Below are 21749 nucleotides of genomic sequence, written 5' to 3'. Positions count from 1 at the left end.
CGTTCGGGCTAGTAGCTACATCATTAGCATAAAACTTTTATTAAAATTTGCCTACAAATTAAACATTCGTGCCATGCCCCATAAGAGATCCATGAGTAATGATTTAGCAGTGTCGCTTAATGCTGTAAAAAGTTAATTTAGCCAAAGATCGTTTGAGTTGTCAGTTGAACAAGTGCGGCTAGCTAAAGCAAACGTTAGCACACGCGCGTGCCGGAGAAGTAGGTTGAAATTTGCACTTAAGTTACCTTTGCTCTTGCATGGGTAGGACCGGTCTGGACAACTGAGCTTTCTTCTAAAGTAATTCGCAAATCCACGAAATGTTTGGCTTTTCCCCCGTACTCATATCTGTAATTTTGAGTCGCAAACTGACAGCGGCACTTCTAGGCCTCCGTCAAAAGACATTGAAGCTCCGGATCGCGCTGTCCTTCAAGGTAATGAAGGGGAACTATGAAGGTGCACTGTGGAGAGTTTACAGGAAATTACCCCAAAAATGTTTTGGTTTTTTTTCTTTTGGCAGAGGGATTAAGGGAGCATTTCCTCAATTAACCCTTCTCCACCTATCAAAAGATTAATTATAATATAGTGTAATATACTGTATATGTATGCAAGATTCAAAAGAAAACAAGGCTTCTGAAAAATCATGTTTTTGTTTTATTAAAAACAGTATTGCTTGTTACATATTTCATTCATAAATGAGAATGTGCAACTTTAAGAGCCAAGGCAAAGAGATTAAGGTGTAATCCAGAATCAGCTTTTCGATTAGTGTTCCAGTATCTGATGACTGACATGAGTTGGAGGATTTCTTTTTTTTTTTCTTTTTTTTACTTGTTTTCTGTTTAATTAAAAGATATAAACTGTGAATGTTTTCAATCAAACATAAAAACTGATTGCATATGCGTTCACCCAGAGCACCCAAAACAATTAAACCCAAATCATAAAATATAAAAAAAAAAAAAAAAGAAATACATAAAACCATTAAAATTAACAAATATTCTCTTGTATATATAGTTTAAATGTGCTTTTATTTTTCCCCACTTTATCTAATAGCAGTGTGCTCTATGCCTCCTTAGATTGAGAGTTTGACATATAGTTGACCAAATTGAACCCTTGCTCTCCTCTCTTCCCCTCTTAATCAGTCCGCTCTGAAAGGCAACTTGTTAATTTGAGAGAATTAAAATCTCTCTGTAGTGTTTCAATTGGCATGGGAAAACAGAAACAGGGGAAAGTAAAAAAAAAATAAAATAAAATAAAAAAGGAAAAAAAGAAAAAAAAAACACGTTGTTTTTACCCCCCTAGTGCTTCTTTTAATCATCCACTCAGTAAATATCTACATCTTACTCGGCACTAAGAATATGCAGTCTTCTACAGAACAAGCACTGTACTAAAGAAATTATAGGCAAACAGACAGTAATGTGTCCTCTCCCAAGTACTGCTCTGTAGTCTTCAACAGCTACCAGCCAAGCCAGGTAGACCATGTGTTTGTGGGGCAGGAAATTACACACAACTCAGCAGTTTTATATTCTACAGAAAACAACCCGAATAACAAAAAATCCAAGACTGATCACATACAGTCTCGCATACATACACACACACACACATACACACAAGCTCATATATTCCATTATCTTGCAGGATATAAAACTGCTGAGTTCCATGTATTCTCAACTGGCAACTTGCTACTGAGAAAAAAAAAAACACACACACACCCTGATTGTGTCGTCTCGGACACACCCATCGGACCCCATTGAGAATGAGCGAGGCACTCCAGTTAGCCCACACAGACGCTGTTAGAGGCTCATATTTACACATTCATAATAATATAGATTTGCAGAATAAAGGAAATGCACTCACTGAATCATCAAATCCTGCGATATCTCCCAAAAATTAGAAAGTAGAGGGTTTTTTTTTTACATTTAATGGAAAGAAACATAATGGTAGAAATGCGTCGCATAGCACAGGCTATACTCCCTATTCCAACATGGTGGAGAATTACTTGTGTGCTCTATGCGGTCTATTTCTATATGTATCTGTCGTGGAATTCTCCATACTTGGACCTCCACCCCTTTTAGTGTATGAGGGACAAATACAGGAAAATGCAACACTCCCATGCATCTTAGCAATGGACTGTCACCGACTCTTGACACAACTGCATACACAACAAAGCAAATGATTTCAGTGTAACTGTTATAAGAGTGTGTGTGTGTGTGTGTGTGTGTGTGCCTGTGTGTGTGTGGAGAAAATTCTGATGAGATTGCATTCAGCATTGGCAGTTGCAGCAGTAGCAGTAGGAGTCATTTTGGCACATGTACATTACTGTGGTACAGCGCAAAGCAAGAAGAGGAATAATCACCATCAAAAACAGAAGTAGAAGCATCACAGACGTCTGATTAGATAAACATTGGTTGTCAGTTGTAGGAAATAGTTTTTTGTAGTATTTAACCATCAGAGAGAGAAAAGAAGACGTGTTTTCTAAATTTCTTCAAAACATCTTGTAATACCCATTTTGTGAAATTTCCTCAAGAGAGGGCGCTGCTCTGTTTTCCGACAGTTCCCTTTAAGTCGTTTGGCAAGTCTGGTGTAGCTCCGACTTCCAAAATTACAAAAGTTCCAGGTTCCCAGATGAAGCCACAATCTCCGCTTTTGCTGTCAGGAGTCGTAGTTTTGTCAGAAGGAATAGTAGTGATGTTGAGTTTGGGGGGGTGGGGGGGGGGGGGTGTAGTGTTGTGGGAGGAGCTTGTGGCTATGGTCACCGGTGAGTGGTTAGTGTTTTGGGTTTTTTTGGGGGGGCTTGAAGAACACAAAGTGGTCATAGTGTCATGTCAGGTTGTCCACAGGGAGGGAAGAGCCACGTCGGTTTTCCATGTTTCATCAGTGGCTAGCGTCCGTTTGTCAGGTCCGACGGAGGAATGTAACACAGAGCGAGAGAGAGAGAGAGAGAGAGAGAGAGAGAGAGCGAGAGCGAGAGCGAGAGCGAGAGCGAGAGAGAGAGAGAGAGAGTGAGGGACAGAAGAGTGAATGAAAAGAAGAGAGTTCAGTCCGGTCGGCGGTGTAGTGGTCCCTCGGCGAGTGTCGTCAGTTCAGCAGGGGCAGTAGGTGGGAGGAGGCTGTCGTCGAGTGATGCACACTATCAGTTTTTCTGAAACAAAAAACGAGAGACAGTGTGGGAGTGTGGGAATTGGTAAGGCCGAGCGGTTAATAATGCCACGCTCATGCCTCGGCGTGAATAATCGGCACACGGAAACATTCAAAATTCATATTCACAGCTTTGGCTTTTATGATACAGTACACAATACGACACACAGCGATACAATTAGCACATGTTAGACAAAATCAAACTATGCGCAAAGAAAATTACATCTCACGACAACAAAATTACTTTACATTTATCGCCAGCAGGGGGAGCAAGAAAACAGTCCAGTTACAATGGAAGATCACTGTCATTCACACTCTCTAAGACACACAAACACACTCACACACACAGTCACAGATACACAACTAAGATGTTAAGGCCATGCAGTGAGTTGAGAGGAGCAGCCGGTGGGACACACATACCATGCGCTGACATGCAGTGTGACAGTGGGTGTGGCCTAACCATCATAAGAATCCATGAGAGGCACAGAGGCCTGCCTCTCCCCATACATCCCTCCCTGAGAGAGAGTGATAGAGAGACAACGAGACGGAGGAGGAGAGAGAGAGAGAGAGAGACCGAAGGAGAGAGACAGGCAAGACAGATAGAGAGGAGGGGATAAATAAAGAAGAGAAACAAGGAGAGGGTGAAAAGGAGATGTGTGAAAATCCACGGGAGAAGATGAGGAGAGTAAAAAAAAAAAAAAAGGAAAAGAAAGAGGAATGTGTGAAGGGACACACAGAACAGCCAGAGAGAAAGTTGGCCCAAAAAAAAAAAAAAAAAAAAAAAGAGGAGGGAGATAAGGGCATCAGACACGGACGAGAAAAGAAAGAAGGGTTACAAAAGGTCAGTTTGCTGTTAGGCCAGGTCGGGGAAAAAGAACACCGGTGAGAAATTATGTGTAAGAAATGAATTACCTACAGTGCTTTAACAAGACATGCATCAGCATGCTGCCTGTGGGTGTGTGTGAGAGCATGTCCGTTCACACGCTAACGTTTTAATGGGAGGTGAGGATGCTGGTCTCCATGTGTAGTCACTAGACCTGGTGGCTCACAAGGTGTGTGTGTGGTGAGCATGATCCTTTTTCAGCTTTTTCTCTGTAGGATGTTGTGCAATCATTTCTTGGTAATATTAAGTTCTGTCAATGCTTGTCAGCCCACTCTGTCCTTATCGTTTCTTCCTTTCACCAACTTTAATTTCGCCCCATTTCAGAACTGTTCTGATGTAACCTTCATTGAGGTTTCGCATAGTTTCACACAGAATAATGGGCAGTTAAGGTGCCTGTGGGGAAAATACATGATACAGCTTTGTGACGGGATGGACTGACGGCCTCTGAATAAACTGGAATCGTTACACAGAGGTGATGCAGATCCAGACAAGATCAACAGATACAGTATAAAGTAATATTGTCTGCTCACAGCAGAGATGTTGAAAGATCTGTTTACCCAGTGCTGTTGACCATGACCGATTGATGAGGAAATGATAGTGATATTGCTGCGATTTCATAGTAGGCTCCTGTTAGACCTGCTTTGTCCTTTAACCTTTACATTCAGTCCACACACACTGTTCCATGTCCTTTCCTCCATGCACTGTTGGCAAAACTTTTACAGCTTATTAGCCAGTGCCTGCTTTGTTTAAAAGACGTTATAGAAACAGATGATTTCATGGCATTTATCTATTTTGATCAATAACTGAGGTGTGAAAATAAATGGAAAAAGCATATCCCAAGTTATAGAAACTGTATGTGAATGAGCTATGTTTTTACTATTTTGTGGGGTCCAAATGTCCAAAAAACCGTAGAGATTTAGGTCAGATTAGGGCTAGGAAAGGGAAGAAGGCTAGGTATGTATTAGTCAGAGTTAAAGCTAGGGGTTAGAGAATAAATGTAACTCAATAAGAATATCCTCATAAAAGGTACAGTCGTGCATGGAAGACATGCATAGGTGTGTGGTGTGTGTGGTGTGTGTGGTGCATGTTTACCTGTACTGCATCTTTGTCAGCAGGTTCGAGTGTGTTGTCCAGAGTGTTCCTCCTCCCTCTCTGGTCCAGTGTGGAGTAGGCATCTGAAGATGAAGAGGAGACAGATACATGTTAAAACACGTGTGTGTGTGTGTGTGTGTGTGTGTGTGTGTGTTCTGCTTTCACACTTGCCTGGTCCCAAGTCATTCATTGGAATCATGTCTCTGTCCCGGTCCCCTTTTGCCCCTGAGTAACAAAGACACACAAACACAATGAGCATAGATCAACTGTTTCACTATCATAATGTTAAAGGTTTCTACCAACTCAGAGATGTAGTGTTAATTGTGTAATAAATCAGTAGTGTTAAATGTGTAATAAAATAAAAGTGTGTGTGGGTGTGTGGGTGTATCTGTGTCAAAATAGTATTTGCAAATACTTTTATCATCTCACTTAACTTTGGTATGTGATGGGTGCGGTTTGCCAATACAAACATTGCGTAGAGTGCCAAAGAGTTTAGCCAATGATATGAAAGTATTAATAAAATCAGTTTAGTATACTTCTCGGTTATTAACAAACCTAGCCAGCACTATCTGAATTGTCCCAATTCTGTAAACCCAAACACTATCTGGTATTCCAACAGGTTGAAATAAACATGTTAAGAGTCATTTGCAACTCCTCTTTGACCCATCAGGTGTAGTGTGTGTGCTTCCCTGCAAAGGCAAACAGCAGTAACTCATTTTTGTGTGTTTTAAGGTAAAAGGTCATGATGAAAGATAGGTTCCATATCAACTATAATTATACCCATGAATGCTAATAAAAAATATATACAGTCTGCTTCTGTACCAACAATACTTCTGTCGGAGAGGAGATTAGAGGAGAGAAGACACTGCAGACCTTTTTATCGGTTTCGCCACTCACACCGTTACAGCTGTTTGACTTTGCAGGGCGAGCACACATGCATGCGTTTTTCTCTCTCGCTCCCTGACCTTTGTCTATAAGCGGCAGAGTGCTGTCCTCGTATCCTCCATTGGCCCTGGTGTTGTTGCTGGGAGGGTTTAGGTTGATCATGAAGTCCGTCTTCTTCCAGCCGTCCTTCTCCAGGGTGCGCCGCAGCTCCTTGTAGGCCCAAACCGTCTGCAGCACCAGGCCGGCCCCACGCACCTCCCGTTCAGATCGATTGCTAGTCATCCCAGCAGGCAGGAGAAGAGGGGGGGAGAGAGAGAGAGAGAGAGAGAGAGAGAGAGAGAGAGAGAGAGAGAGAGAGAGAGAGAGAGAGAGAGAGAGATAGAGAGATAGAGAGATAGAGGAAATTAAGAGGCGGTAGGTGTTAAAAAGCATGCATAAGGAGGACAAGTACTCCAGACTTGTAATCCTAACAGGGCTGGGCGATATGGTTGAAATCAATATCACGATAATCATTCAAATCAAGGATTTGTTCTATATAAATATATATCACGATATGAGCTCATTTATGCAAAATCACATGTTCAATAATCAAATTTATGTTGGAATGGAAATGTTAGGTATGATGTCAAACAATACTGAAATACTCAAATAATATTCCTGAAAATGTTTCATACCGCATTTTTGTCGGTTTTTAAATGTTATCATCAATTTAGACAGCAGAATTGTGTGTCACGATGTCCCAAAAAATCCAATATCACCCAGCCCTACTAACATTTAGGCAAGTAACTTGCAGACCTGGATACAAAAATATCCCACCAAAGTGAAAACGAGCTGACAGACTCTCATAGGCAAGAGCCAGCCATCACTCCCTCATCCATATTCATCAGATCTCTCTTCCTGACATGTTCTCACCCACACACTCAGTCGATCGCACCCTCCCATCCTCACACACACACACACCTATCCCACATCGGCCCTTACCCGTCCTTGTTGATGAGGACCAGTCTCTCGATTCCCTGCGAGGCCCTGAGGGTCTTGGCTGCGTCCAGACTGGAGCCCAGCACCTCGTGGAGCGTGCTCAGTACCGACACCACCGTCTCCTCCGACAGCGCTCGCACCGGCTGGCTCTGACCGCCGCCTGGCAGGTTGGCCACCAGGTGAGGCACTGCGTGTTTACCTGAGAACACACACACATACACACGGAGAGTGGTTAAACATTAAAATGCTACTAAATACCAACATTGCCCTAATATGGTAAACCCAGCCGTCTGGTACTCCATCCAGGTTAAAACAAATGCAGAGTAGTATTTACAAATACTGTCTGTTAAATATGGAGGACTCCAACAAAGTCTTACCTAATAGGTCTCTGTTGCGTGCGTCGATGGCCAGGTTGCGGAGCGCTCCAGACATGGCCCGGACCACGCGGTCGTTGCCGTGGGCCAGCAGCTCAGTCATCATGGGTAGACCCTTCTCCTGACGCAGCAAGGCACGGATGTACCGACCATACTAGACAGGGACAAACACATTTTTGTTTTTAAATTAGAGGACTATATAGGTATGTAAAACTGCGAGTGACAGTGGTAAAACAATGACTTGTCATTTAGAGAGTTGGATACACAACTATAACAATAACTCAGGGGATGAATAACCACCTTTTCCACTGCAGTAATGTGTGGATTTCAGAGGTCAGGGCCAGCTCAAAGTATTTGTGAAACAAGATGGAAAGTGCGATTCATTCATATTGCGTGGAAAAGAGTTTTTAGAGGAAACCTGAGCGGTAAGTGAGGTGACAGGTAAGACTGCGTGATATGGGAAGTTACGTGCTCACAATACGATTAGGCACTTGGGATAAAAATGTCCACAGCTTATGCTATCCACCAAACGGCATGTGATATGAATGAGCAAGCTCTGACTAGCCCCGCACTGTCCTGTAAGGACTGTGCACAGGTTTATGTTCATGTTTGTTCAGCTCCCCACTGTCTGGCAAGGATGTGACAGCTATTCTTCCTGGGGTCCGGGTTAGGAATGCCGGTTCCTCCATGTTCAACTAGTGTGTGTCAGCGCAGGGAGTGTTGGTACAGCGAAATGGAATAGGATATTTGTGGATAGCAGTTCAGCGAGTCATCTTACCGTCCAGCGTCCGGCACACAGGTTCTGAACGGCTCCGGCCGAGGCCTCCAGCACGGTGGGGTTCTGGGACTCCTTCAGCAGGGAGGTGTAGATACGGACCACCTCCGGCTGGAACAACAGCTCGTAACCTAGAAGAGAGGTGGGAGGAGAGAGAGAGAGAGAGAGAGAGAGAGAGTGGTGGAGGGTAGGAGGAGGAGGAGGCGGCGAGTGGAGTAGGAGTAATTGATGAGAAATGAGAGAAACGCAGGGGAAAAGAGGAACGGGTAGAGAAAGAGGAAAGAAGGGAGGAAGACACATAAGGTTGAAGAAGGGTTGATAAGGAGAATAATGTAAAGGTTATGAACAGCTGAACATTTGCTTCTCGGTAAAATACATAGAGATGTTTGAGTCAGGGCGTGATGTAGTGGCAGTGCTAGCCGATATTTACCTTTGGCAGGTGTTGTCCTCTTTGGAATGTCTATTATGTCTGCGGCTGCGTCCTCATCTTTCCTCCCTGGAACCAAACAGCAACACCACAGCCTTAGAAACACACTAGAACCGTCTGGAATCAGCGAGGACTCTAAATATGACAGACTGAACTGATTTTAGAGTGCTGGCTCCACCGTTAGTGAATTTGATCTAGTTGAGTTAGATGCATACTGTGAGGTGCACGCACACAAACAGATCAAAAACTGACATACATGCTCTTTACATACAGAGCGGAGAGTGTTTCACTATGACCCTTTCGGAGTGAGAACGAGGCGTGCGTGTTAGTACGAGGACAGTTACACAAACCTGTTAGCTCAGGTAGTCTCATGTTACAACTACTACTACTACTACTACTACTACTACTACTACTACTACTACTACTACTACTACTATTACAACCAGGACAGCAGGCAGTGGAAGCGAAGCGCAGGTCATACAGAAGCAAGAGCTTACCTTTGGAAAACCACTCATCTGTAGCCCAGCCCAACAAGGGAGAGAGGAGGATGGAGGAGTAGATGACAGGAGGGAGGAGAGAAGGAAATAAGGGGCGAAGAGGGAGAAGAGGATGGCAAGAAAGGAGGAAGAGAGAGCAATTAAGTAAGAGGAAAGCAGCCATAACTGAGCCACCCAAATTAACACTTGCTTACATCCCAATGGCACCACAGAGACAGAATCAGCAATGTGACATGCCAAGTATGGAGGCCAAATAGAGCGGCAAGTGAACCAAGTCAAAAAACACACTGGCTCATTTAACCATTTCATACACATTGATCCTAGTTGTTCCATATAAAATCAAGGCACCTAATAATATCACCACAGTTTGGGAATATTTGTTGCTGTGTCATAGTAGGAAAAATTTGTGCAACAGCGCAACACACCTGCCTGAAGTGAGAATCAAACTGCGATGTATAAAATAAAATATATACAATAGAATATACCTAGGCATTAACACATTGCTATCCATGCAAGAGTGTGGACACATCTCCTTGTATGCTCCCCTACAAAATTGCCCATATTGTCTTCTATGTCACAATGCATAATCTAGTCTGCCACCATCAGATTACAGGAAACCTGTGCAACTTTTCTGCAGAGATTGCTGTTGAAAACTAGCAGGCTGGCTATATCTGACACATTCACATTAACGTTGATTGATGTTCATTGTCACTGTAAAAACAGATTTAGTAAAGTAGGCAAATCCACAAACAACCAAAAAGGGATGTTGTAGTTTAAGAGACACAAATCAATACTCTCAGTGAAACACAAACACGAGAGCAGGCGGAGCGAGGATGAACATTCTTTGAGTTGGGGAGATTGTTAACATTCCTGTGCCAGCCACTGGTTTTGTTTGTGTCAATGTGTGTGTGCGTGCGCGTGTGTGTGTGTGTGTGTGTGTGTGTGTGTGTGTGTGTGTGTGTGTGTGTGTGTGTGTGTGTGTGTGTGTGTGTGTGTGTGTGTGTGTGTGTGTGTGTTAGTACCAGTCTACTAGTGTCACTGTAGACACTGGTGTGTCAACAGTGACATCACCGCAATCCTACATCTCCCTCCTACTGACTGAGCAAATACAGCCCTCTCTCTCTCTCTCTCTCAAACACAGACCTTTGCTCTTGCGGGAGCTAAAGCACCCGCCCTTCTGGTTGGTGGGGGCGGGGCCCTGGTTGAGGGGCGTGGCCTCCTGGTAGCGCTCACAGCCTGGGATTTCACGGTGCACTTGATAGGACAAGTTCCTCAGCAGACACACACTGTTCTCTATCAACTGGGCAGATGGTAGGATGAAGGGAGAGTATGTGAGAAAATGAGGGATGAGAGAGGGAAAAGGAAAAAGCAAAAGATTAAAATGCAACCTGGCAACCAGTCAAGTCAACTTAGTCACTGAATCATATCCCCTCTAGTCTTTCAAATTGCTCATTAAAAAAGCCCTTCCTCTCTTAGCTCTTATTTATTTTCCTAGCACTTTTGCATGAACAAAGGTAAGAAGAATAAAATTTGCAGGTTATTCTACTGTTGGTCTGGATAAGAGCATCAGCTAAATGCCTAAAATGTTGAACATTAAATGGATGAGAGTTCTGCATACCTTATTGTCCACGTCTTTACAGTCGATCTGGGATTGGACGATGTACATGAGCGAGTCGACCAATCCTGTGCACTCCCTCAGCTTCCTCCTCGCCTCACTTCGCTCTGAACTCACATTCCTGCAGAGGGGAGGAAAGGTGAGAAGAGGGGAAAGGAGAAAAAAAAAAAGGATTAGCAGAGCAGCAGAGTGAAAGGATGGAGGAATGGAATGAGGGAGAAGGGACGAGTTTAGAGGGAAAGAAGAAGAACTTGAGTCAATTTTGCGTACAAAAGGATTCCTGCACACAATGCTTGGAAAAAAAACCACAGTGTAGTTTGTGTGAAACTCCTGTTAAGTCCACTGGTTTACAAAGACAGTACAGTTTGACAGGATCAGGTTACAACTGTGGGACAAAATCTGCTTAATTGCTCCCTCACTCAGCCCTATTCACAGATCTAACAGGACTGGACAGGTGGAAACAACAAGGTGGAAACTGAGAACCAGTTAGTTCTCACTCACCCCGTTTCTGTGAAGGGAAGCAAATAAAGGAATAGGAAGCAGAAAACTGTGTGGAATGGTATTCAGCCTAGGTCTTTTGTGCTGGCCTGCTTTTCCCAGTGACAGCCACGCCTTCCCACACAATACTAGGGCACATTCCCTACCACAGTGGGGGGGCACTCAGTTCACTTCAGATAGTTCAGGAAGTTTATTTTCATGCTGCACTAGGCAAGATTCTTATGTAAAAATACACCGGTCTTATCAGCCTAAATCACAAGGAGGCTGCAGCAGAGAGGAGCGTCCCATCCCTTCTAATTAAGACACCGTAGATTCACACTATTTGCCCAAATTGCCCTAAATTCTGGTGTTGGGTACGGTCACTGCCAGGAAATCTTCTCCACACACAAGACGAAGTGTGAAATACAAATGTCTCCTAAACTGCTATACAGAGAAAACTGGACACACCAGCGTTAGACGTTCTGTTTCTCTCGTCCCTTTGGTATCCTTTGGTAATATAGCAACGACAGACCAGCCGGCTGAGTAAACATGAGCGCGCTGTGTGCAGTTTACCGACATGATGTTACATGATTTCTGGGTCCATTCATTTGAAACTGTTACCTGTCACTGCCATTTGGGGCTGCTAATGTGCAAAAATGCCTACTGCAGCTTTCATTTTTATCCATAAATTGTAAAACTAATAGAGCCAGATGTTATTAAACAAAGCCTAACACTTTCACTGGCATTCAGTTTATAATCTGAGTGCACTGGATTGACCTCAAACTCATTATAATCATCTGCAGGCTAAAAACTAGTCAAATAGGGATTGCCTCTGGTCTTTTTGAATATGCAGATCACTCAGAGCACAGACCTCTTCTCTCTTTCTTTCAACTTATTGCCTGTGTTAACTGCTCTCTGAAGACAGCATTAGTATTACCAGAGGATGTAATGTGATGTAACCATTATTTTCCCCATCAATTTTATGCTCTCTGGACTGACAATGTCTGTGATTTAGTCCAGCTATGGAGGTAAAAGCTCATATCCAGATAATTACATTTTGAGGGTCCTCTGCAATTTAATTTAAACCGGAGCGGCCATCTCAGTAATCAGAACACCAACACAGTGATTACTTTAAGTTTAGTATTCAAATTATTGTGGAATCTTGCTTATTAAAATCAATTCTCCAGATGCACAATATAAAGTAGCACACTTCATTCAAACTGTAGGCAATCTAGATAGTGTCATAACCATTTTGAGTTTGGCTTAGATAATCAATTATCCATCAAAAGCCTAGCTTCATTTCTTGACTGGATTTAAGCACGTTGGTTGATGTTCAATATGACAATATGATGTTAAGAGTATTCTTCTCATCAGTAAATATCACAATATATTTGAAATTGCAGTGCAGATCTACATCTGCAACATGTAGCCATGTGTTTACTGGGACAATATTTTCCAGTCCTTTCGTGCAGATCCCAAACTTTTTAAGACCAAATTAGTCACAAATACTTCTCCAGACCAACATAGGAACCCTGTAATTAATTGTCTGGCCGAGGGAACGCACAGATAACAGATCCACATTCTAGTACATACTGTTTACACTATATAAGTCAATGCCCCGCTGTCCTCGACTCTGCCTCCTCCCTCCCTGTAACCCTCAAAATCCCTCGTTCACCCTGTCCAGATCTCCCTCCTTAGTTTTTGTGAGGTCCCAGATCCCCTCATTAATGCCTCTTTCCTCCCTCGTCATCGAAAACCACTCCAGATGTCTTTTTTCCGACTTGTCACTCCTTGTCACTCCTCCCTTCCTCCCTCATATATCCCATACCTCTGTCAGTCTGTTGAGCTGGCGAGTTTCCACTTTCCTCTGCTGCTCACATCAACGCTCCCTGATCTCCTCGTTGACGCTCACCCCATCCCTCTTTCCCTCCCTCCATCCCATCCCTCCGTACCTCAGGCAGCCTGCAGTGTTGGTGAGCGCCGTCTCCCACTCCAGATGTCTCGGCTTGCAGTTCTCCTCCCCTCCTCCTCCTCCGTTGCTCCCCCTCTCCCAGCCCGAGTGGGGCACCATCACCTCGTCGGAGAGGGCGTGCAGCGCGTGGTCCACGATCTCCATCTTCACTGAGTCATGAGACGACAGGTTCCACAGCGTCCCTGGGGAGGAAGAGGAGAGAGAAGCCTTCATCAGTACCATCTATTTGTTACATTATCACATGTAACAGTAGCATCCATTTGTGTATGTGTGTGTGTGTGTGTGCGATCTTATATTTATATCCTCAAAACGATGTCTAACGATGTATGTGTGTGTATATATACGTGTATATATGTGTGTGAGTGTATATACACTCGTATACACTCATAGTACTTGTATGTGTGTTTATTTTTAGCCTGTGTGTCATAACTCTAAGGGAGTGGTCCTTAACCCCTTTTTTCCTGTCATTAATGCGGTAATTTGTTTATTGTAAATGCATTTTACTCTGTATGATCTGTTAAGGAGTGACAAATAAATTAAAAAAAATCTATCTTTCTATCTGTCTATCCTACAAAGATGAGGGAATAGCTCAAAAGAAATTAGGATATTTTGCTAGGCTTCAATGTTGAAAAGGGGCCATTTTAGGGAGGTTAGAGATAGATTTAGATTCGGGATTAAATGTTTCATAAAAGATTAGTAGTCAGTGTAATGTCAACAAACTGTGCATGCGCATCTAACCTGTGATAGTGTCGGTGAGGTCCTGGTCACGGGTCTTCCTCAGCAGTCTGACCAGAGCGGGGACTCCGTCACAGTTCTTGATGGCGATCTTGTTGTCTGGATCTCTGCCGTAAGAAATGTTCTTCAGCGCTCCGCAGGCCGCATAGTGCACCTACCACACAGCAAAGCAATGCAACAACACCTTAATGTCCTGTTAGTGATGAAGGAGCTCCACTTAAAAGACGGTGTTGGTTTCACATGCATGGATTTAGTCTAGTTGTAGAAAACAGAAAACTCCCTCCTGGACTTGCAGAATGTGGTGTCACTCCCCTTTAATTGTAAGACTGTGTGTGTTAATTACATGGCTAGCACTTGTTACGAGTAGCACTGTTCCCTTCCTCTTGCTAGTTAGCTTAACCAAACCTTGTATTTCTGAATGAATGTTGTTAAACAGAAATTATTTTGTTGCCAACTGCTACCATTTGTGTATAAGTAATGTTAAATTAGCCGACTATGTTCCCACACGTTACTTTCATTATACAGTCAAGTTCATTTATGTTCACAGTCATGTCCGCAGTGGGATAGCTCATAATATTCAGACATTTGTGTTATCTTATTCATGATTTATATCAGTGATCATTTTTGTTTGTGCACATCATTTACAATGTGTAATGCAGAATTGGTCAGCACATGTCCATTGGTATATTCTTAGTCCTACTTTGTATCCAGTGTATACATACTTTTACACAGGAACACACACATACGCACAGACTACGCACAGAGTGATTCTTTGGAACCAGCTGAAGAAGTTCAGAGGTTGCAGTTTCTCTCTAACGCATTTCTCCAGCCAGCAAATCAGCCGACACACACCATCCTTCACATTAGTCACTGACCATAGAGCATGAAATGTGAAATTAAGTGGAATGCATGCGTTTCTCTGGTAATGCCCATACAAACTTCTGCACAATTTTGCCACAGCCAGTGCTAAATGAACGGGAATCATGGAAACACTGGAATATGGCAAAACCATATTTAGCACGAAAAAGGACTTGTTGTTGATTTAGGGGAATTTAGGGGAAACAAGAAATATCAAATATTTAACACTGTAACTCTTTCATTCATCATTAATGGTGACTAAAATTTGCTGAAGTGGTAGTAACCAAACCATGCATCTCGGGTTCACCTGCTTCTTACAACTACTCCCAAGCCAATGAACTATCTGACTATCACATAAGAAATATATCCAGGGGTACATCTAAAACAGAAGAAGACAAGACTGAAAACTTTCATGATGGAATTTACACTCTCAGAAAATATTCACACACCTGTGGCCTAAATTTGAATTCACAGAAAAGATTTACAAATGTGCAAGTCAATATTTGAATGAATAGAATGGAAGCTGCCAACTTGTAATATGATATTTGCTCAAATGTATGTTTTTTTTTTCCCTTGAATATATTTTTCAGAGTAAAGCTCTGATTACAACATCTGGAATGTGCTGTTGCAACCTCTCAGTTGACGTCTTGCGCGTCACAAATGACGAATCTGCGTGTATTCACATCCAATGCAAGTTGCCAGCTTCTATGCCTCACCCTGAATTACGCCTAACACAGGGCTTTGCATCAAAATAAATTGGTTGGAAAATAATGAGTGGACAGCAGGCTATGGAGGATGACAGTAAACTGACCTCTTTGTTTGGGTTGTCCAGCATGGAGACCAGCGCTGGGATGCCTTTCAGACGACGCACATCAGACTTCACCTGAAAAATAGAAGGAAGGACGTTAGTGGTGATGTGATCATGTCCCCCCCCCGTCCTCTACCTTCCTCAGCCCCACCCACCTCCTCATCTTGCTGCTATTTTGGTAAAATGATAACCTTTTCTTTCTGGCTCTTATTTCTTACTTCTCTCTACCATACATGACCATTCTTGAGACACATGATACTAAGGGATGTGGATTTAACCTTTGCACTCCTCCTCTTCCTTGTAATCTAGGAATTAAAGTCTGTTGTACTGTTACACTAACTGTAAGTCGCACCGGCTAAAAGCGTCCGCTATATGCCCTAAATAATATGCATCAGTGTGTGCAGTGCATCCCTTACTTTATCATTCTTGTAGGTGAGATGCTGCAGGTATGCAGCTGCATTGCTCCTGACTGGGTCCAGCCTGTAGTTGAGCATGGCGATGACCTCGGGCAGCTCAGGTTGACGCCAGCCCCCGGGGCCAGGACCTTTCCTCAGAGTGCTGTCCAACGAGGCCATGCTTCCTCTTTCGCCCTGGGCCAGTGGTGCTCCTCCTCCCCAGTAGTACATGTCCCCTGCACCGCTCATGTCACCGTCCAGAGTTCCTTCGTAGCTCCTGGGGAAAAGGGAGAAGAGAGCATTAGCGCATATACACCCTTTATCTGCAGATGACACAATGCCATCCTTCAGTGTAAACACAGAAGGAAGGTACAAACCAAAGTTCCCCCTGTAATTATTTCAGGTACTTCTGTAATTCTATACATTTGTTTAATTTGACACTTTCTCTGGCAATGGTGGAAATTTTCTTGTTTTCTTCTCGTGCGGCCCATCACTGCTCAATGAATATGGAGGAAACGCTAGTGCACATTCACACACAAGGACACACACACATAAAAAACACACAGAATATACACCGAGATTTTCCTCATCCTTAACACACACACACACACACACACATATATATGCACGCAAACACATTTTGCAGGACTTACCCGGTCCTGCGTGGGGGCCCGTGTGCAAAGGCGTGGAGGTTACGGGGCACAGTGCTGTAGTGGATGGGGGGTCCCATGCCGTAGTCAGGCTCATCGTAGCCCATGCTGCGCTGATCATCCTCCAAACCATAGGGCTCTGGGACAAACCTCTGGAGGCCCGACAGCTCCATAGCACTGCCCATACGACCGACCTAGACAGGGATAGGGATTAGGATCCAAAATTGATAAAAGCCACCAGCCAAATGCTGTGGTAAACTTTGGCAATGGCTTGTGAGTTTGTCTACTCTGCCAGCCACTTTGGTATTTAAACAACCATCCTTTGGAAGTCCTATTCTATTCTTAAAATTAGTTGGCAAGTGAAATACCAAAACTGGCTAGTAAATTTTGAAGTGTGCTAGTCACTGTGGCGGGTGGACCAAAAAATAAACGTTGTCCTGCCCCAATGAAAGTGCCTGACTTGGGTGCGGTTCAAAGATACTGCACATACACATAAATATATACACACATACCTGTGGTTGAGCAGCATATGGGTCCAGCTGGTTCCTGCTGGGGGCTCTGTAGCTCGGATCCAGAGTTCTGTAGCCATCTGGGTGGACTGGTCTGGAGAGCGGGAGGGAGAGGAGGTAGAGGGGGAGAGGAAGGGAGAGAGTGAAAGGAAAAGAGAGGGAAATGGCAAGGAAGCAGGAAGAGAAGCAGAAGCAGAGACAGAGATTAAGAGAACAGGATTGTCCAAAAGAATTAGCAGAATGGGAGAGGAGAAAAGAAGACATGTGGAAAAGAAATGAGAGAGGCAAGATTATTTTGGAATATGTTGTTAATTGAATGTACATGCCCTAGTCTGCAAATAGTTACCATGAATGGAAGAACAATTGTGAATCAACACTCTTATGGATAACACACCATACATGACTGATAACTACCTTGTTAAAAGACACATGCAGTCATACAGTACCTGTAGCGGTCGTCCATACGTGCGCCCCTGGTGAGGCTGGCGTAGGTCTCAGAGGGGGGTCCGCCGCGGTAGTCGTCGTAGCCCCCTGGGGGTCCGTAGTGGTAGTTGCGGGGCACAGTGTGGGTGGGGTAGTCCATGGGCACCCCTCCTCCTGGGCCAGGCCTGTAGACCCGCTCCATGGGGGCATTGTAGCCCCCCATCCCCGTGACTGAACCCCCACCATCCAGGGAAAGGGTATCCGATACGGAGGGGATGACTGTACGAGTGGTGGTGGTCTTTACTACTTTCTTCACCTTGAAGAGCGGGAGAAGTGAGGCAGGAGGAGACAAGATATCAAACTTTGAAACAAATTTCTCTGTCACTTTTCAAAACAGAGTTACAACCTGCATTAAAGATAATAACATAATAAATAGGAAAAGTTTGTACTGGCCTAGGATTGAATCCCATCAGAACCCTCTCCCCTGTATCTCCCTTCCCCTGTCTTCCTCTTAGTATTTTTGGTTTATTAAGACTGTAAGAAAGCTAAGGGGAGAGGTCCCAATTTAAAAAAAAAATCATAGGTAAAAATTTGCAGCTGCAAAATTACGCAAAAAAAATCCTTCTTCCCTTATTGATCTACTGCACATTTTGCAATTAATGCTTCCATTTGGTAATGGTGTTACCGTGGTTTCTGTGCGTCGCGTGGTCCCATCTTCGGTGGTCTCCACGGAGACAACAGGTGGAGCCTCCTGGGGTTCTTCCTCCACCGTGTACGTCTCCTGCACCACCTGACCAGGCTCCATCCTGAACTACACATACATACACACACACACACACACACACACATTTCAGAACAAAACTCTAATACAGATCTCTCCGGGAAGAGAGATCCTTGACCTTGAAGTAGGGACAGAGCTCTAACAAATGCTGGCATTTACAGAGAGTCAGAGAGCTTACGTGATGTGTCCCGTTGATGTAACCCTCGTTCAGTGTCAGCCTCTCTATGTCTGCATCACAAGGAATGCGACCGTTCTATGGGGAGGAGGGAGTACACATTAAGGGATGCAACACACGCAGACTGCTTGACACACAAGGATGGGTATGCATGGATTGACACACACACTCGAAAACACACCACTGACCAAGCAGCTGGAGTCTTCCAGACATTCAGAGTAGCAGGCTACTACTGCACACCACTGGGGATAACATTACATCAGCGCCTAGGTTTTGTAAACACGAATGCACACACACACACACACACACACAACAGAGCCTTTCATTTTCATTCTTCACTCATAAACGCAATGACAGGTCAGCTGATCAAAAAACACACAAACAATCCAATAAATGAGTGAATGAATCAACGATCATAATGCACGATGGAATGCATGATGAATGAAGAGAATGAGTGAGTTGCGGGATGAATAATGAGCCAGACAAGAGAGATAAAACTTTCTTTCATCATGCGTCAACGCCACCATCATTGCCTGGCCAGGAGCAATGATGGGTGTGGTGCACTTCCCATTCCAACCACAGGGGGAGCTCTGCATATCTCTGCAGCAATCTCTACAGTTGTATTATCTCCACAACTAAGGGGGTAAAGCGGGAATTGCTCAACAGTGGATGGGAGATGGGCTGCAGTTGTATCTGACAGACATCTGAGAAGTACTGTTGGATTTTCAACTTTCAAGAATGGGAATCAGCTGTAGAAAGCAGGAAAAAGTACTTGTGGCAGAAAACAAGGACAACTTTTTGAAACGGGACTCAGCCCAGATCAAAAAAAACACACTACAGTTAAGCAAAGGGAACACACTCTTTAGAATAGGACTCAGCCAGAAAGTTGTAGCAGAAAGTGTCGTGCAGATGTGTGAGCGTGTGGGAACCTGTCAGCGAAGACTGAGGTGGTGTTGCGCTGCCTGGGAGAGTGGCAGAGGCATGCTGAAGCCTTTGGGCTATGTAAACACACACAGCAGAGATAAGAACCAGCACAGGCAACATTTCTGGCCTGCTCTCGCCTTCTCACAAGCACTCTGACCCTACCTATATTATGTGCCTGCTGCTTATCAGCCACTAGAATTACCCGAGACTGGGATGTGGCTCTGTAAATGTGTGTGTAACATGCGAGAGAGCGCGAACGAAAGAGAGAGAAAGTGAACAAGTGGGAGCGCCCGATTGTTTATGATAAGTCTCTCTGTTTCAAAGGGTGCCTTAGGGTCGGCGGTGTGTGTGTGTGTGTGTGTGTGTGTGTGTGTATGTCTGAGTGTCTGAACATGCATGTCAATAAGAAAGCGAAAGAATGAGCAGGTATGTGTGTGTGAGTGTTTGTCTGTCTGTGAGGCAAATTAAGAGTATGAAGTCATTCTTCAGTCTCTGAACCAGGTGACTCACGCATGATGCAGGAAGAGGGTGTGTCAGAAACCAGAGAGGAATAGGTTTGGCGATAAAACAGACAGCTATTGGTCTGGAATTGAAGTGTTTTACCACCCTTATAGTTGAATAGCCGAGTCTGACCGGACCTGTGTCCTATCTAACAGAATACACCACACTGAAAAAGCAGCTGTGGGATGTCTTCTGTATGCCAAAACAAACCTAGATTGACTTCTGAATAAACCAGCTGGCTGCCATAATGACAATGATGAACACTTAATGTCAACACATAAGACGGTATAGGAAAAGTTCAACAATACAACAATCAAAATATCAAGCAAGATGTCACTCTGCATGCAAACGCACAAGCTTTGGGAGGAGTTAGACAAAGGCGTTGGGTTTCATTGGGTTGATGAGCTTAAATGACAGAGGGATATGATGGCGGAAGGACTTTTACTCCGAATGAGACATGGACGGTTACTGAGGAACCAATGGAGGATGGAGACGATGCATGATCACCGATGGACAAAAGCTGTGAGGCCCAGCAGAGCAGCCATGGGTACAAACTACCTCCTCAGGTAGTAGGGTTAGAAGACACTTTAACTTACTCAGTCAGTACTGACCTCTTGCCAATCGTATATAGGCCTAAACTTTGTTCCAGTGCATTTAAACTAAATTCAAGCACACTTCAAGAGCTCGGTCTGATTAAAACCCATTGAGGAGGTATTTTTATCCCCAGTCTTGGTCTAAGATCTGCTGCCAACCTGCCAGCCAGCAGCGATGGGATGACGATGACGATGGTGATGACGATGGAACTCGCTCGGACCTAGGGTGGGTCCGGGGGGGTCCTTTCAGCGGAAAAGTGTGTACAGGGGGCCGGGGTTTGTTCAGCATTACCTGCATGTTGGGGAGGGGGCGGGGCAGGGTACCGGCGCACGACCTGCGCTCCTCCTCCAGAGCTCGGCTCAGCATCTCAAACTGCCTCTCCTGCTCCCGCACCGAGGCCAGCAGGGAGGCCGTACTCGCACACTGCTCCATTCACACGCTGAGAGCAGAGCACAGGACAGGACAGGATAGGACAGGACAGGGTTAACACCAGAGAGCAAGAAGAGATTTAAACCAATTATGGGATTTCACCAAAGAACAGACATACAGAGAGACTTACACCGTGAGCACCAAACCACCCTAGTACACAGATATAAAGACAGATGGGCCCAGGTTAGCGTTAACTCCAGTACTGTGCACATCTGGGATGCACACACAGAAGTGCTAATGAGGTTGATAGTTGGAGGTGAAGAAGCAGCAGGAGCCGACACAGGGAGGGAAATCAAGAGAAGATAAATGAGGTGAGAGAGGAAATGAAGAAGAGAGAGAAGCAGGTACAGACAGACGGAAAGAGAAAATGTGAGGACAGACAAGACAACGAGAGACTGCAAAGAGACTAGAGACTAGATATGACAAATGTGCTGGAAAGAAGCAAGACAAGTTGAAGAAGACCATCAAGCAAAAACGAAGAAAACAACAGCAATGATCTCACTACTTGAGAATTAATCTAAAAAGTGTACAAATGTAAAGTTTGTACTAGCGTCATCGCAAAGATGGAAAAGAACAATCATCACTTGATTTCAACACATTTCTTCACCTTCTAATATGCAGATTGCAGAATTAAAAATAGAAAGGAAGTGAGAGAAGTGAAGAAGAGAGATAATTACAGCATGTTTTCAGCAACGGCATGTGCCGCTTGTTAGCACTTCTCTCCCCATTCCAAGGATGGAGAGAAACAGAGGGATGGGAAGAAGGAGGGAGGTGAGTACATGCGAGAGAGCAACCATCGCCTAAGAATTATTCTGGGGAGACAATATCACACCATCATGTCACAGCAAACTAACAGAGCC

At 44.2% G+C, this 21749-nt stretch overlaps 1 protein-coding gene across 1 annotated transcript; it reads right to left on the bottom strand.

Moving 5' to 3' along the window:
* Window positions 1-636: 636 nt before the first annotated feature.
* Window positions 637-20892, bottom strand: ctnnd1 (catenin (cadherin-associated protein), delta 1). The gene is made up of 22 exons (XM_071517522.1): window positions 20752-20892; window positions 18445-18519; window positions 18171-18296; window positions 17509-17801; window positions 17066-17156; window positions 16557-16747; window positions 15925-16180; window positions 15512-15583; window positions 13846-13996; window positions 13088-13289; window positions 10662-10779; window positions 10187-10343; window positions 9044-9061; window positions 8550-8615; window positions 8123-8250; window positions 7348-7498; window positions 6974-7169; window positions 6073-6266; window positions 5279-5332; window positions 5108-5190; window positions 3593-3647; window positions 637-3136 (listed from the first exon to the last, which is right to left on the bottom strand). The coding sequence occupies exons 1-22, from the start codon at window positions 20890-20892 to the stop codon at window positions 3078-3080; spliced, it is 2877 nt and encodes a 958-aa protein (XP_071373623.1). The 3' UTR covers window positions 637-3077.
* Between the last annotated feature and the right edge of the window lie 857 nt (window positions 20893-21749).

The sequence above is a fragment of the Centroberyx affinis genome, unplaced genomic scaffold (assembly GCF_046629955.1).
Source record: "Centroberyx affinis isolate AG114_WGS23_722 - 3 ecotype Tasmania unplaced genomic scaffold, CSIRO-AGI_Caff_v1 ptg000501l_1, whole genome shotgun sequence".
In the NCBI taxonomy this organism is placed as follows: domain Eukaryota; kingdom Metazoa; phylum Chordata; class Actinopteri; order Beryciformes; family Berycidae; genus Centroberyx; species Centroberyx affinis.
The sequence above is the reverse complement of the archived record's forward strand: the minus strand, read 5'-3'. Positions and strand labels throughout refer to the sequence as shown.

What these genes read in the sequence shown, in the direction of transcription:
- ctnnd1 (XM_071517522.1), bottom strand. Translation starts at nt 20,892, where the DNA reads ATGGAGCAGTGTGCGAGTACGGCCTCCCTGCTGGCCTCGGTGCGGGAG. An exon ending in CGCGACGCACAGAAACCACG is followed by an intron (nt 17,802 to 18,170) that starts GTAACACCATTA and finishes CCGCTCTTCAAG; the next exon opens with GTGAAGAAAGTAGTAAAGAC. An exon ending in TGGACAACCCAAACAAAGAG is followed by an intron (nt 13,997 to 15,511) that starts GTCAGTTTACTG and finishes GCTGTGTGGTAG; the next exon opens with GTGCACTATGCGGCCTGCGG.